Raw genomic sequence first — 16,144 nt, 5'->3', positions numbered from 1 at the left:
CCAGAGGATTAGTTCCTAGCCCTAGCCCTAGTCCAAGGTTCCTAGTAGATCGTCATTCAACTTACGCCGCTCAGATCCATCCCATCATATCACTTAGACCAAATCTTCTCCAGACGAATTTTTCGATTCTTTCCCTCCCACCCCCACGGTCACTTGGGGTTGTCTATACGATAAGAGGTAGATACATAGACTGTCTGAGTTGACTCGGCAAGATGAGTGCGGTAGCTTCACCATTACCTCATCAACCTTTCTCCGATACAGAGCTCTATGTACCTTCAGGCTCGGTGTCGGCTCACGCAGAATTACCTCCTCCTAAACCTGGTCCGGAACCACATTCGATCCCCTTCCCGATATTCCAACATCGACATACATCGCCTTATCCCACTCCCCAATCATTCTCTGCCCTCGGTCCACCTCCCGCTGTGAATATGTCTTCCCATATGCTAGGCTCAGTAGCAACACCTTCCGCTCCAAAAGGTTCTCCAGTCAGTCTACCTGCTATCACACCCGAAGTCTCACCTCAAGTACCTCTGCCGCCTACACCTGATCCGTCTCCGCCAACCAGTAAAATGCTGAGTCCGACGATGATGATCAAGCTTGCTCCGCCTGCCGATGATAGTCCTTACGAAATCAGCTTCTTGGAACATCATCAATCGCATGTTCAGCTTTCTACTCAATCTCACTTAGGATCTGACGTAACCCCTAGACGAATTCCTGGGGTCTTGAATTCAGACCCAACATCAGCCGTCGAGACTCCCCCGCCACGGACTAGGTCGAAAAGCGGTTTAGAACCTGTACCTCAAACAGCTCCTGCAAAAGTATCTTCGGAAGCTAAAGCTCCCAGACCGAAATCAATGGGTCCACCACCTCGACCTAGAAGAAGTCATACCGCCTATCCTGCACCCCAATCAGTGAAGATGCAAGAAAGCCGAAGTGCAGATTCCAGAGCGAAATTGCGAAATCACATACCGCCTTTACCCCGCCAAGCATCCCATGGTCCAATAGGTTCACAAGGTCTGACGAGAGCTTTGAGTGATGCTAGTGCCAATACGCCCCCACGTATGGGTTCTATATTGTTATTAGCAAATAACAACGATATGCCCCCACCAGATCTAGGAGGTCCAGATGGTCTAGAAGCTAAAGTTGTCTTACTTGGTTCTCAAGGTGTTGGAAAGACTTCTCTGATCCTGAGGTATACCACCAAAATATTTTCGCCTACTCCTGCTCCGGCCACCATAGGATCTTCTTTACATACAAGAAAATTAGTACATGATGGGACGAGGGTGAAGTTGCAAATTTGGGATACAGCCGGACAAGAGCGGTTCAGATCGATGGCGCCGATTTATTATCGAGGTGCACATGTCTGTGTTCTGGTCTATGATATTTCAGATAGCCAGAGTTTCCAAGATGTGAGAAGTTGGTTGGAAGAGCTGGGCAGGACTGTTCCGAAGGAAACGGTTATTTTCGTGGTTGGGGCGAAGATAGATTTGAGCAAGGATAGAGTGATAACGTGAGTTTGACTTCAGATCAGAACATGGGTAGTAGATCATCATCGGTGAATAGTGATTGATTTTCTTTTTGGTCTTTTGCAGTTTTGAGGAAGCTCGATCAACCATCAAAACATGGCTTAAACCATCGCCTGCCCCAGAACCCGCCATCGTTCTCTCCCCACCACCTCGATCGCTGTTCAGAGCATCAACGACCATTCATCGAAATGCATCCCCTGCTCCTTCTGACCAAAATTTGAATAGTGCCGGACCACCCGTACGATCTCACTCTTACGGTGCTCTTTCGTCATTAGGTCAATCGACACCTCCCGTCCCAGCTCCTCGACCAACCGAGACTCTTCGTCAACCTAGTCCTGGCCTACCGTTCCCCATGCCCAAGACCACCTCTGTCAACAGTGCTCGAAGTAAACTTACACCTGTCAAAGTGAAAACCTCCTCATCACCTCCATCTGTGAGATTCCTCTCACCTACCTCACCGTCAAAACTCGCCTTTCCCTCACTTCAGTCACCTACCAAACCTACTTCAGCTACTTTTACAGATCCGGTCGGACCCCAAATCACCCCTGCATCAGCAATGATGGGTCATCGATCTAGCCGATCCAGTCGTTTCTCTATATCTGGTGTATTGGGATTAGCCCGCACGACTAGTTTCTCCGGTGCCGCTTCTTCCCTCGCTCAACTGGCTGAAGTGCCAACTTCTCCTAGACAATCGCATGATAGTTCACGTACCTCTGACTCACCCAGACCTCGATATGATAGTACACCGTTGTCGAACAACCCTTATGAAAATGGATATGGGAGTAGGGACAGAAGGAAATCTGAAGATTGGTCTTCAAGATCCTGGAAGATGGGTCAAGGCCCTGGTGCGGCTGAGACTCTTGGAGAATTTGGAGATGGTGTAAAGAAAAAACAATCTGGTGAATTGCTTGTTACACCCCTATCTGCTAGTACAGGATCGGGATCAGGCTCAGGCTCTGGGTCCGCATCGGGTTTTAAGAAACAGCAGTCCTCGTCGGCTGGGGGGAATAGGAGTAGAGGAGGAAGTTTGGGTAGAGATCCGAGATTATACGGTGATGGGTCTGAACAGCCTTTCAGAGGTGCGGGATCTCGTCAGGAGGAAGAGGAACATGGAGAAGGCCTAGGTTGGGGTGCGGATGTAGAAGGTATAAGATTAGGGGAATGTAGCGCTCTGTCTGGACAAGGTGAGTCATAGTCTGTTCTGCTTTTAGGGAAACATTCGATCTCGGTCTTGCTGACATTAATGTGAATGTGGGAAATAGGCGTAGAAGCATTGTTCAAATCTATCACTTCTTTATTAGTAGAGAAGAAGGATAAGATCGAAAGAGAGAGGGTCCTGAGAAAGAAGAACAGCGTGATGCTTGTGGATCCCACCAAGGATGGGAAAGTTAATGTGGAAGGGGAAGATAAAGGTGATTATGGATGTTGTGCATGATGTGCACGTTCAACGCATTTCGACTTAGATATCTCTTCAACTCAACAGTCAATCCAGCTAGTTAATCACTCGCCACGCTCGCTGCATTCCTGATCAACCTCTCAGACATCATACGAAATTACCCAAATTCACTCTTTTGGTATTTAAACACGGCGTCTTAAAAGTATAGTGACCCTCAGCAACAACACCAATATAATAACGAATCTTTACGACTACGAACAATATAACGATCATTTCTCTTTCTTATAACGACGCATCATATCAACGTATAACGATTTCTTTTTACATTTCTCACTTCTGCTACTGCGCTTCAATCTGTTTTGTTTGTCTGTGTGTTTCCTTTTTGCACTACTTCTTGGCTTGTCGGTTTTGATGACTCTCTCACATGTACATAGTATTACGTTCTTTGTTCTCTTGCGGAATCGGGGTCGGATTGATCATGTTCATATATAATATACCTTTGTCCATTGTTCTCTTGTATATCGTGTTTCTACTGTAGGTGTGTATATGGCTGTGCCTCTTATGCATCAGTTTGTTATAGGACAGGTCAGGGTCTATGGTGATCTATGATTTATGATCTATGATGCTACGTGGCTGGAATATGAGGATGATGCGGACCAGACCGCTTTCACGCGTAAACTCAAAACGTAAAATGCACAGCAGCAGCAGCAGCAGCAGCAACTGGAGAAGAAAAGAACACACAAGGAGACTCATTCCTCTCCCTCTCTCTCTCAATCTTTCACATGATACACTCAATCGTCTCGGTATAATCCTGGTGTAGTCTTACATATCTCATCTGTACAGCGAGTCAATAACATTCAACAACCAACAACGCCAAGAACAAAGTGAAACGAACGGCATACGACCTCGGAGTGTATATGTGGTATCCCAACGCGCCGGTCTCAAGCCATTACCATACCATATCACTCATCCAATAACGAACTCAAAGTAAAGCATACAGAGTAGAAAAAGATTCCTCACCAAGTATGTCATACGAACAAACCAGCAATAGAAGATCCAAATTACTCAACCTAGCATCCAAATTACCTATCCCTCTTTCTCACGGGCATAACGAACGGATCAGAAGATCATCCAATTCTACTACTTTGCTTAATCCCAATTCACCTACTCATACTCATAATTCGCAATACGGATACAACTATCGAGCCAGTTCACCTACCAACTCTGAAGGGATGTCTTCATTCGCTCATCATGGTAACGAACAAACTGTAAATTACCGAAACGATGATGACTTGATCCCTCCCGTGGCTCCTTTCGTCCCTCACGAAGGGTCTCTCTCATCACGTCGATCGTCTTCTTCTTTACTTACTGCCGGAGGAGCAGAAAAGGATATGAAGAATAGACAATCTAGTTTATCATTGAACTATGTACCTGCAAAATTCACCAAACTTCATTCACCAGGTGATCGAACTCGATATCGTAAAGCCAAACAGGGTGGAGGAAGAGATGCGTTTGCATTGAATGCTCAAAGAATGGGTATGCCAGGAACAGTAGATGATGATGAAGGAGTGGTTTTCCAGATTGGTAAAGGTGGATTGAAAAAGAAGAAACCGAAATTGAGATGGAATAGATTTAAGTGGTGCTTGTTTGTAGCTAATACTGTTGTGAGTGGTGGTTTCGGATTTTTGGATCTTGGATTAAGGATTCGGATCATTTGAAAACTTGATGACGATGGGAGTGGGAAATGCTCCAAGATGGTCTTTGTGCGATGAAATCAATTGGAACGACAGCTGATTCCTTCTTGCTTTCCGTCCAAACCCCCACAGCTCATCGCATATGGTATCACCGCACTCGTCTCTGCTATCTTGGTCTGGCTCAACGTTTTTTACCAATCAGATGTTATTAGAGTAGGAAACAGGACTGAACTTATTAGTGAGTTGGACAGCATGCTCCTACTGCCTATTTCAAGCTTACTAATGTTAAATTGCTTCCTGCAGTCTCGACAATAGCTGCCGCCGTGATTGTTCTTACCTCTTTAATTGGCTACGCTGGTATCTTACTGAACAATCGAGCTTTCCTGGCTGTTTATACCTTGTTGCTATGGATCTGTCTGGCTCTGATGGTCACGCCCGGGTATATGACGTACAAGCAGAAGACGTTCAACCTAGAAGGTAAGATCAATAGTCAGTGGAGTAGAGCTTTAGGGTCGGAAGGTAGATTGAGGATTCAAGATGCTGTGAGTGATACACTTCTTCTCGTTACACTCCACTCTTATGCCAAGCGCTTCTATCATGTTGCTGCTTGCAGAATATTAGATCACTTGTGAAGAGATATAGTGTTAGGTTGAATTGTATGCTGATTATCACCTTTCGTTCTCGAACATAGCTCCGATGCTGTGGTTACTTCTCTCCTTTCGTCGAAGCGACAGTCTCCCCCTTATGTTATGCTCGATCCAACTTACCAGGCTGTAAAGCCAAATATCTTCACCTCGAAAGACACGTCTTGAGTATATGGGTAGCATGTTCCTTTGGTCTCGTTCCTGCCCATATACTCATCATCGTCACGAGTCTGCTGTGCTCCAATCATATCACGTATAGGTTCGGTAAAGGGTTGACCCCCAAGAGATATAGGTTGGATCTGGGCTCGATGGCTGTCATCATGGATGAATATGCAGGGTGAGTGTGCAGTAGGTCAGATCAATGACTATGATTTGAATCTCCTCCTTTCGAGTCAACCTTCATTGAGTCATCTTGCTGACATTGTTTACCTATTCTTTTAGTCAAATCGCAGCTCAATACGGACCAAACGTAGCAGCAGCAGCCCTCAACCGATCTTCCGTCTATCTTCCAAACGAGTATGATTCCGGCTCCGCTGACGGATCACGCCGAGGATCATCTGTCAACCTTCATGGCTCAGCATCAGGAACCTCAACGGGATTGGCACCACCTCTGACGACGGCTACGACCCGTACGACAGGGTACAACTCTGCTGCGACCGCTTCTACTCGTGGAGTATCGCTTTACGATCCTACGAATCCCAGATCGAGTTTCGATCATGTTCGATCTGGCTCGGATGCCTCTCTGGCCAATACGGATAGAAATGTTAATACCAACAGTAGATACTACGATAGTGAGGTTGCTACTAGAGGAAGTTCAACGCCTTTAGGTAATAATGCGAATAATGAGAGTGTATTGAGTTTCTCAAGTGATGATCATAATAATAGATCGAGGAGGTAGAATGATAATTATATAGCGGTTTGTCACGTTTGTTGACTAAATCCGTTTGTTATGTTCGTTGACGGACAGGAAACGATTATGATTCACAGGACTTTATACTATTACATTCACGTACATTTCATGTTCAGTCATTCTTTCCCCTTATAACGTATATCGATTGATTAATTCCTTTCATCATATTTTTTTAGAACCTTTATACGAAATTATATATGAACAAACATCCATGTATCTTGTCAAATTGAATTATCTATCACACAGATACCCATACTTATGAAACATTTATCAGCAATTAGAGTAGCAGGTTTATACACAGTTATTGAATGTCAACATATAAAGATAAGAAGTTTCCTAGAAGCAATGATTGAATTATACATACATGGGTTTTCTTGACCTTGCTTTTGCAAATCGAATACATATACACAAGGATTATAGATGGACGTTCAAGCTTGACGACACTGTACAACCAAATTACAGTACGATAACTAACAAAGATGATCTGATCTGATATATCGAGATCTTACTATTATACAAAACCACCAATCGAATACTAGATTGCTAACCATTTTGATTTCTCTTTAATCAACTTATGATTACCCGAAATAGCATATAACAGAATCAAATTATGTGCTGATTGGTATGCTAGGGAACTTGATCTTATTGCCTATACGCAGATATAATGAATCATCAGCTCTGAAAGTTCCGTCATACCATAGCCATAGGCATACTGTTTCTTCTTTCTTTATTTTGTGCGTGATGATTTTTAATAGAGAACGAAAACCTGACTCACATCAGGATCCAAACTGTTTTCCATCCTTTTCTCAATACTCTTTAATACTCTCTCATAATGACTGACAGCTAAGTGGTTTATACCTATACCATGGAACGATCTTCCATAGTTGTATTCCACTTGTTCTTGAGTGATGGGATCGGGTGATGATAATTTACGATATCGAGTTAAGAATGCCATTCCCTAAAATTCAAATGAGTATCGTCTTATCAACGATTCTATCCTATCCAGAAATAAAAAGGGGGAAAGGTGATTTTGTATTTGGAAATTGAAACAAATTATTGAAGATTATAATTCGATGAAAGCTCTATCTCAATCGCAACTCACCTGAGCAAGTTGATAATTCCTATTATCACTCTGTCTATTCATTGCTCTGCCAAAGAACGATTGAGCGATGAGTAAACAGATAAAAGGATGATATTGATCAAGTTCATATGCTCTAAACAGATAGACTTTTGCAAAGAAACGTATATCAGCTAAAAGCTCTTACCACTATCGGTAACGAGCTGAAATATTACTCACATAAAGCACTTTGATAACTTTTATTAGTCAACATTTGCTGACCATGTAAGATATACCAATAAGCCGTCGGCTTTTTGGGTAAATCAGGTTTTTTCTTCTTCTCTTCATCATTATCATTTTCGTTGGATTCTTCATCATCATGTTCATCTTGTTCTTGAAGGATATCATCATCGAATTTCCCACCTCTGTTCACTGCCCACCGTCCAGTAGGTGCATTGTAATGTAATTTCATCACTAGTCCCTCTTTAGCAGATGAAGAAGGATTCTCCGTGATTTTCAATGTGTTGAAATCTGATACGGCATCATCGAAAGTTTTCATTTCCCTACTAACGAAATTCTGAACACTCATTGATCCCCAAGATGATAATGCTTTCAATCCACCGGATGAAATGCAATTTAACATGAGTAGCAGAGGAGATGGGTCGAATTGATATATCTGAGCGAGTCGTTTACAGTTATCGGTGATCTTGTCGTAGGCTCGTAGTCTCATTCCGCATGCTAGAGAGTATGGAAAAATCAACTTAGTTTTTGATCAATGATGAGGTAGTATAAAATACGATTCAAAGCTGGGATTTAATGTCTATAGCCGAGTCTTCACCCACCTATCATCGTCAACCTCAACGCCACTTCACATCTCCTGTTGTGGAACAGGCCGGACCAAATCACATGTTCAAGTATATCCATTGCTATGTCTTCTTCGCTTTTCACCATGAGTACGCAGCAGTACTATGGATGAACAACATTCAAATCAGCTCAAGTGGACAAATGATTCAGCTCGACGTATGTCAACTTACCTTCACAGTAAGTGTGAGCCATTCTGCATAGTTCAGTCCGTAAAATTCAGTCCGTCGGTAAGTGATATGTGTCGGACTCTCGTCATCCTCGACTAGGTGAGATCAAAACTTTCAGGTGACAAGACACACTCAATGATATTGACATATTACTCACAACCCAAAACTCTTTCTAAACGATCTTGCATCTCTCTAGCTTGATAATCCACATCATTTCTTTTGAATTTACGTGACTTCAGCACTCTGACCACTCCCTATCATTCCAAACATCTAATCAGCATTCACTCGATGTATGCTCCCATGACGGGCATCTTCTTTGATGTGATGAGGACACCCTACTCACTCTTGATTTTGAGAAATTTCCTCTATTTAATCTATAATTCTCAATCATAGTCCCCGCAGCACTGATGAACCTATCCAATGCACCAATATCACCTTCTTCTATACCTCTCTCAGCGTCTTGCACGTCTTTCCATAAGTTTTGCATCTGAGATCTCATCTGATCTTCTAATATCCTCTTTGTCAATTTCTTGTTGGCCGATCTCTCCGCCCTGGTCGCTTGATCGTCTTCTATCATGTAGGCTGAAGATCGTCGGATAGAATATTTGTCTTTCTCTCGATGTGCTCTTGTTCGAATGACTGGATATCATGGCTGTGTCAGCAAAGCAGGCTGGGGTATATGAAGAGGTACAACATACTATCTGAAACTAGGTCAAGCGCTTCGGCCTTCTTACCCATATCTTCCAGGACGTTTGCGAGACGTAATCGGGCAGCGATGTTATCAGGAGCATTGTCGACGACTTTGAAGGTATGACATCAGCTTATGCACGGTGATCGTTTTATACTCAGCTGACTCACCCCATTGCAATGCATCTTGAGCTTGCTGCAGGTCTTTGAGCTGATGATGACATATACCAACGTTGTACACTTCGTCTGTACTGTCTGGCAACTATTGGCAAATGGGAATAGTGAATATGATTGTGAAAGTCGTTGATGAGAATGTATACACTCACCTCCTCACACTCTTGTATGGAAGCATAACAATCCAAAGCTTTATCCCACAATTCACATTTCATCAATGCTTCACCCAGTTCAACGAACAATGCGTGATATGACAGGACGTCAAGTGATAGAATCTCGTTCACGTGTATCTACAAAATGTGAAGAAATGTTTCAGCTAAATGTTCTCGCGGTAGAAGAAAATTCGCATGATGAACTTACCATAGCTTCTTCATAATCACCCAATCTCAATCGTATCAACGCCAATCTATGCCTCAACCGCACATCCAGCTCGAATCCCTCGTTATCTTCCATCTCTTTCGTTTCGGGATTGTACCTAGGAGTCTGAGGTGGATCATATTCTCTATCTTCTTTATCGATATTGTCCCAATTCTTTTGCCCCTTTCTACCTTGTAACCACCTTTGCCCTTTCCTGACTACTTCCAACGCTTGATCTAAATCGTCTGATATCATAAAATCATCCACCAAGTCAATGACCCTTTCAATCGTCATTGTATTAGGTATCAATTCAGTGACCAAAGGTGCAGAACCCGGTCCAGCATCGAAAGTCTTGATATGCCAATCGAATGCTTCCCTCATAACCTGTACTATGAATGGCCTTTGGTTCATGTCGATCATGACTTGGTGGAATTCCATGATGATATCGAAGTGACGAGCAAAATATTCAGTCTTGACGAGTTTTCTGAATACATCACTTGCCTGTTGGAAGAAGGATAGTAAGCTTATGACATTCTTTGAAAATTCTTTCGAATGGGACAGCTTACCCTTGTTTTCTGCCTTTGAGCGACATATATGATACCCAAATCGAAAAGCAATTCTGTAGCGGACGGATTGAATTTTAATGCTTTTCGTAAACAGTAAACACACTGATCTTGTTGACCGGTTTGCCTAATCATATCATACACCAGAATGAGCTGATAATCTTATACGCGAGAAAAAGCAGTGAAATCTCACTTGAATTGATAAGCCAATTCTTTCCACGTCTCTTCATCATTATCTATATGAGCTCCTAGAAATCTCATCTGTCTTGCTTTTTCTGGATCTCCCAGATCTTCATAACAAGTTGCCAATGATGCCCATGCTGCACTAATGTATGGATCATGCCTTATAACCTCCAAATATATCTCGATAGCTTCTTGGAACTCTTCATTCAGATTGTGAAAGTTTGCTTGACCTAATAGACGGGTGACTTCATGTGAGGGTTTGTGTATTCTCCTTGGCTGGAAACCGAAACAAGCAAGTCAGTTTGGTATGATCATGGTATGATGGGTATGACTGACTTTCTGTATTCTACGACGACGAGCAGGTTGAGGTAATTCCTCTGCATCTGCCAAAGCGATTTCTCTCTGAAAGTCTCTTCCGCCTAAATCACCTGATGCACCTGATGGGATAGCTCGAGAGACGAATCCTGCTAGACGACTATGAACCGAATTAGCAAAGTAAAGGAAGAGACGTCAATTCAGGTATAAGTATGACTTACTCGAATACAGCATCATCGTTGCCAGTCCTTGATGGTCCAGCTTCAGGCTGCTCATCTTCCTGATCATCTGGTTCATAATCATCTTCGGCACCGGACCATTCGTTGAATTCGCTGATGCCTTCGTCACTTGATTGACCAGCTTCTTGTTCAGTTTCGAAACGCTCTTCGGCTGCTGCGTCTTCCGCTAACAAAGTCGGATCGATGGGTATTTCCGCCATTGATGATTCTGCGGAGCGAACCAGAGCTGGACCCGACATCTTGGTGATTGATTCTCCGTTCTTAGATGCTCTCAATGGACAATGATGCGTGTACTGTTGTTGTTTCCCTCGGCTGGTTTATTTACAAGTTGACTTCGAACCTCTCTCTCAACCTCCACATTCATATGCCACGCGATGGTCGCTTGCATTGACGGGATAAAACCCAGCAAATACAAACACGGGATAATTCCCCAAATGTAGGTGCAGGCGGCATACTCCGCATTCCGACCCCCAAGCTGATCCTGATCGTAATCTACCCTGAATCCTTGCTGATGTTGGGGATGAATTACAGTGATAACTCGATCAAGGCCACGTGGGGATACCAGGGTTATGGGGGAGCATAATCCCGCACGAGCCCACAGTCAGATTCACCCATGGTCTCGTACCATTCCACCAGCATCCACCACCGTACTCACCGCTCTCCTGTTCATATAAACACCTTGATATCCCTATCCTCTTGATCCTCCTTCTCTTCTTCTTCTTCTTCAGCTTTTTACAGCTTTAGTGATCATCCGCTACCTTTCTCTCTTTCTCTCTCTCTTCTCTCTTTCCGTTTCTTTCCTCCTCTTTCTTTCTTCAAAAAGGTCACCACTTGATACGTGAGTCGCGACACGCTTTCGGTTTAACCGACCACCGAAAAAAAGTTGAACCCATGAGCTGATATCATACGTTCTATCCCTTCTTCGCTCAATGACCTGACGATCATAAAGAAACCTGAAACTACTCTCGCAACTCTCTCCTCTCTCTTTTTCACCATGTCTACCAAAGGTGAGTTCATACTTCTGACCCAACTGTCACCCTCAGCTCTTCTCCTCCGGCCGAAACTGCACAGGCCCCCTGACACACTTGAAATTTTGAACACCCACCAATCCTATCTAATTCAATGATCATCGTCCTACTGCCTCGCACTAGCTAGATGCTAACTACATTATCGTGCAATAGCTATCCGAGAGTTCGACGCCAAGCAGCTCGTTTCTTACTGGCTCAACCGATCCCCTACTCCTATCCCAACCAAGAGTGACTCTTCTCTCTCAGCTGCTCAAGTAGCTCAAGTGGAATGGTACGTATACCTGAACCCACTCCTTCATTTCCACGTCCTTATACTGCTTATGTATGTGAAGTTAATGCTAACTTCTTGCCTTTATAGGGATCCCGTAACCAAGCAACTCTCTCCTCCTATTAAACCAGGTCAAGGTCTCCCTGACTGGGTCTTCACCTCCAAGCTCGTTGGCAAGCCTGATCAACTTATCAAGCGAAGAGGAAAGGCTGGACTCCTCTGCCTCAACAAAGGTTGGGAAGAGACTGGCGCTTGGATTGAACAAAGAGCCGGTAAACCCGTCACTGTCGAATCAACCACCGGTACCCTCAACACTTTTATCATTGAACCTTTCTGCCCTCACCCTGCCGAGACTGAATACTACGTCTGTATCAACTCTACCAGAGAAGGTGATTGGATCCTTTTCACTCAGTGAGTCAATGCCATGCTATCCTATATAGCGCAACGAGCTGACGAGATATGACCATAGCGAGGGTGGTGTTGATGTAGGAGATGTCGATGCCAAGGCTTTGAAATTGCTCTTACCTGTCGGTGAGGAGGTGAGTGTTCCCGCTTGCACTCAGGTATGAGAAATTCGAGCTAATTTAAGTAACCGCCAGTTCCCTACCCGAGAAAACCTCATCAGCACCCTTCTTGCCAATGTCGCTCCTGCCAAGCAAGATGTTCTTGCCGATTTCTTGATCAGACTCTACGCTGTATACGTCGACTTGCACTGTGAGTGATATTAGGATTGCTCACTCCGGTGTATGCTGATGGTCTCTTTCATTCCAGTCGCCTACCTCGAAATCAACCCTCTCGTTGTCCTCGACGCTGCTGAAGGCAAACCCGCCGAAATTCACTACCTCGACATGGCTGCCAAGCTCGATCAAACCGCCGACTTCCTGTGTGGACCTAAATGGGCTGTCGCTCGAGACACCGTCACTCCCTCTGCCGGCTCCTCCGCTATCAAGGCTGATCGAGGACCTCCTATGGTCTGGCCTGCTCCTTTCGGTCGAGATTTGACTAAAGAGGAAGCTTACATCCAGAAACTCGATGCCTCAACTGGTGCTTCCCTCAAACTTACCGTTCTCAACCAAGCCGGTCGAGTATGGACCATGGTAGCTGGTGGTGGTGCCTCTGTCGTCTATTCCGATGCTATCGCTGCTGCTGGTTTCGCCCACGAACTTGCCAACTACGGTGAATACTCGGGAGCTCCGACCGAAGGTCAAACCTACGAATACGCCAAGACCATCATCGACTTGATCGTCCGAGGTGAACCTCACCCTGAGGGTAAAGTACTCATTATCGGTGGTGGTGCTGCCAACTTCTCAGATGTCGCTGCTACCTTCAAAGGTATCATCCGAGCTCTCAAGCAATTCAAGGAAGGTCTTCTCCGACACAAGGTTTCCATCTGGGTCCGAAGAGCTGGTCCTAACTACCAAGAAGGTCTCAAAGCTATGCGACTCTGTGGTGAATCCATCGGTGTTCCCATGAAAGTTTACGGTCCCGAGTCCCCTATCACCGCTATCGTCCCAATGGCTCTCGGTATTCAACGACCTGCCTCTGCCGCTACCCGAGACGTAACTCCTATTGCTTCTTCCCCTGCTTCCCCCTCTGCTAACGGCCCAACTCCCCTGCCTGGGTCCGGTGAACCATCCACTGTCGGCAGCGTCAAGCGTGACGGTTCTCGAGAACAACCCAACGATCACATCGTTAGATTCGAAACTGAGAAGCTCGGCTCTCGTCCTTGGTTCAGACCTTTCGACGAACACACCAGATCATTCGTCTTCGGTCTCCAACCCCGAGCTATCCAAGGAATGCTTGATTTCGACTTCTCATGTGGCCGAAAGACCCCTTCCGTCGCTGCTATGATCTACCCATTCGGTGGTCATCACATCCAGAAGTTCTACTGGGGTACTAAAGAAACCCTTCTTCCAGTTTACACCTCCGTCGGTGAGGCCATCAAGAAGCACCCAGATGTTGATGTAGTTGTCAACTTCTCATCATCTCGATCAGTCTACGCTTCTACCCTCGATATCCTCACCTACCCTCAAATCAAAGCTATCGGTATCATCGCTGAAGGTGTACCTGAAAGACACGCTCGAGAGCTCCTCCACCTCGCTGTCAAGAAGGAAGTCATCATCATCGGACCTGCTACTGTAGGTGGTATCAAGCCTGGTTGTTTCAGAATCGGTAACACCGGTGGTATGATGGACAACCTTATCGCCTGTAAACTCTACCGACCTGGTTCCGTTGGTTACGTCTCCAAATCCGGTGGTATGTCCAACGAATTGAACAACATCCTTTCTTATACCACCAACGGTGTTTACGAAGGTGTTGCTATCGGTGGTGATCGTTACCCCGGTACCTCCTTCATCGACCACTTGCTCAGATACGAAGCTGATCCCGAGTGTAAATTACTCTTACTCTTGGGTGAAGTTGGTGGTACCGAAGAATACCGAGTCATTGAAGCCGTCAAGAAAGGTATCATCAAGAAGCCTATTGTTGCTTGGGCTATCGGTACTTGTGCCAAGATGTTCACCTCCGAGGTTCAATTCGGTCACGCCGGTTCTATGGCCAACTCCGACTTGGAAACCGCTGATGCCAAGAACAGAGCTATGAAAGCTGCTGGTTTCATCGTTCCCGACACCTTCGAAGACCTTCCTGAAGTCCTCAAGGCCACTTACCAAAAACTCGTTTCAGCTGGTGCCATCGTGCCCAAAGCAGAAATTGAACCTCCTCAAATTCCTATGGATTACCAATGGGCCTCCGTGAGTATGCCCAGTTTCGTTATTCATGAAGTGATTACTGATAATATTCTTCATTAGAAACTTGGCCTTATCCGAAAACCCGCTGCTTTCATCTCCACCATCTCCGATGAGCGAGGTCAAGAACTCATGTACGCCGGTATGCGAATTTCCGATGTCTTCAAGGAAGAACTTGGTATCGGTGGTGTTATCTCATTGCTTTGGTTCAAGCGAAGACTTCCTGCTTTCGCTTGTAAATTCATTGAAATGGTTCTTCAACTTACTGCCGATCACGGACCTGCTGTGTCTGGTGCTATGAACACCATCATCACTGCTCGAGCTGGTAAAGATCTTATCTCTTCCCTCGTCGCTGGTCTTTTGACCATTGGTGATCGATTTGGTGGTGCTCTTGATGGTGCTGCTGCCGAGTTCTCTCGAGGTGTCTCATCCGGACTTACCCCAAGAGAGTTCGTCGACCAAAACAGAAAAGCCAACAAGCTTATCCCAGGTATCGGACACAAGATCAAGTCCAAGACCAACCCTGATCTCCGAGTCACTCTTGTCGTCGACTACGTCAAGAAACACTTCCCATCTCACAAGACTTTGGACTTTGCTCTTGCCGTCGAGGATGTAACCACCCAAAAGGCCAACACCCTTATCCTCAACGTTGACGGTGCCATCGCTGCCTCGTTCTGTGACTTGCTCTCTGGATCCGGTGCTTTCACCGAGGAGGAAGCTGCCGAATACCTCAAGAGCGGTACCCTCAATGGTCTCTTCGTCTTGGGTCGATCGATCGGTTTCATCGGTCATTACCTCGATCAAAGACTCCTCAAACAACCTCTCTACAGACACCCTGCGGATGATATCTTCATCAACGTGAGTTGACATGCTAGATCATGAATCTGTGATACAATTACTGACGTGTCACTTGATTTCCATAGATGCAAGAGCGAGTTGTCTTCCAACCCGGTTCCGCTTAATCGCAATGATGGTCTAGCTTGTACTATGAGCCAAAGATCAATCATTTTGTTTTTATCATCATACATAAGGAGTTGCCCTCATTTCAATTTGTATCTAATTTCCTTTCATCGATATTTTGGAAGCACGTGTTTATAGATTTCTTAACATTTTTGGTACGATTTACAATGAAACAATAAAGAGAGAGCAGTGGTGGTATATATTTATATAGAAAGAAGGATAGGTAACCATCATCATGCACCGATTCATGGACATTGAACAGTATAAGGTGCAGTCAGAGAAAGCAGAGGTGCAAGTCAGGTCAGCAGATGAAACGTATTCATCAGTAACTTAACATTACGCCACAGATCAGAGGATCATGTATGACA

At 44.8% G+C, this 16,144-nt stretch overlaps 4 protein-coding genes across 4 annotated transcripts; 3 read left to right on the top strand and 1 right to left on the bottom strand.

The window, feature by feature from the left end:
- Positions 1-212: 212 nt before the first annotated feature.
- On the top strand, positions 213-2,961 carry V865_005755 (uncharacterized protein; the record flags this gene model as incomplete). Its single annotated transcript, XM_066229524.1, has 3 exons — positions 213-1,510; positions 1,593-2,710; positions 2,789-2,961. 3 exons carry the CDS (start codon positions 213-215, stop codon positions 2,959-2,961), a joined length of 2,589 nt encoding a protein of 862 aa, XP_066085621.1.
- Positions 2,962-3,947: 986 nt separating this feature from the next.
- Positions 3,948-6,158, top strand: V865_005754 (uncharacterized protein; the record flags this gene model as incomplete). Its single annotated transcript, XM_066229523.1, has 5 exons — positions 3,948-4,586; positions 4,749-4,854; positions 4,920-5,158; positions 5,308-5,597; positions 5,702-6,158. 5 exons carry the CDS (start codon positions 3,948-3,950, stop codon positions 6,156-6,158), a joined length of 1,731 nt encoding a protein of 576 aa, XP_066085620.1.
- Positions 6,159-6,705: 547 nt separating this feature from the next.
- Positions 6,706-11,015, bottom strand: V865_005753 (uncharacterized protein; the record flags this gene model as incomplete). The annotated part of the gene is made up of 16 exons (XM_066229522.1): positions 6,706-6,819; positions 6,946-7,128; positions 7,273-7,397; positions 7,468-7,965; positions 8,070-8,193; positions 8,262-8,353; positions 8,416-8,512; positions 8,602-8,897; positions 8,957-9,058; positions 9,117-9,207; positions 9,272-9,409; positions 9,480-9,977; positions 10,043-10,166; positions 10,233-10,498; positions 10,559-10,697; positions 10,759-11,015. 16 exons carry the CDS (start codon positions 11,013-11,015, stop codon positions 6,706-6,708), a joined length of 3,144 nt encoding a protein of 1,047 aa, XP_066085619.1.
- Positions 11,016-11,770: 755 nt separating this feature from the next.
- Positions 11,771-15,778, top strand: V865_005752 (uncharacterized protein; the record flags this gene model as incomplete). Its single annotated transcript, XM_066229521.1, has 8 exons — positions 11,771-11,783; positions 11,958-12,075; positions 12,163-12,483; positions 12,542-12,611; positions 12,672-12,786; positions 12,844-14,822; positions 14,880-15,674; positions 15,740-15,778. 8 exons carry the CDS (start codon positions 11,771-11,773, stop codon positions 15,776-15,778), a joined length of 3,450 nt encoding a protein of 1,149 aa, XP_066085618.1.
- Positions 15,779-16,144: the final 366 nt, after the last annotated feature.

This window comes from Kwoniella europaea, chromosome 1 (genome assembly GCF_036810445.1).
Source record: "Kwoniella europaea PYCC6329 chromosome 1, complete sequence".
Lineage (NCBI taxonomy): Eukaryota > Fungi > Basidiomycota > Tremellomycetes > Tremellales > Cryptococcaceae > Kwoniella > Kwoniella europaea.
The sequence above is the reverse complement of the archived record's forward strand: the minus strand, read 5'-3'. Positions and strand labels throughout refer to the sequence as shown.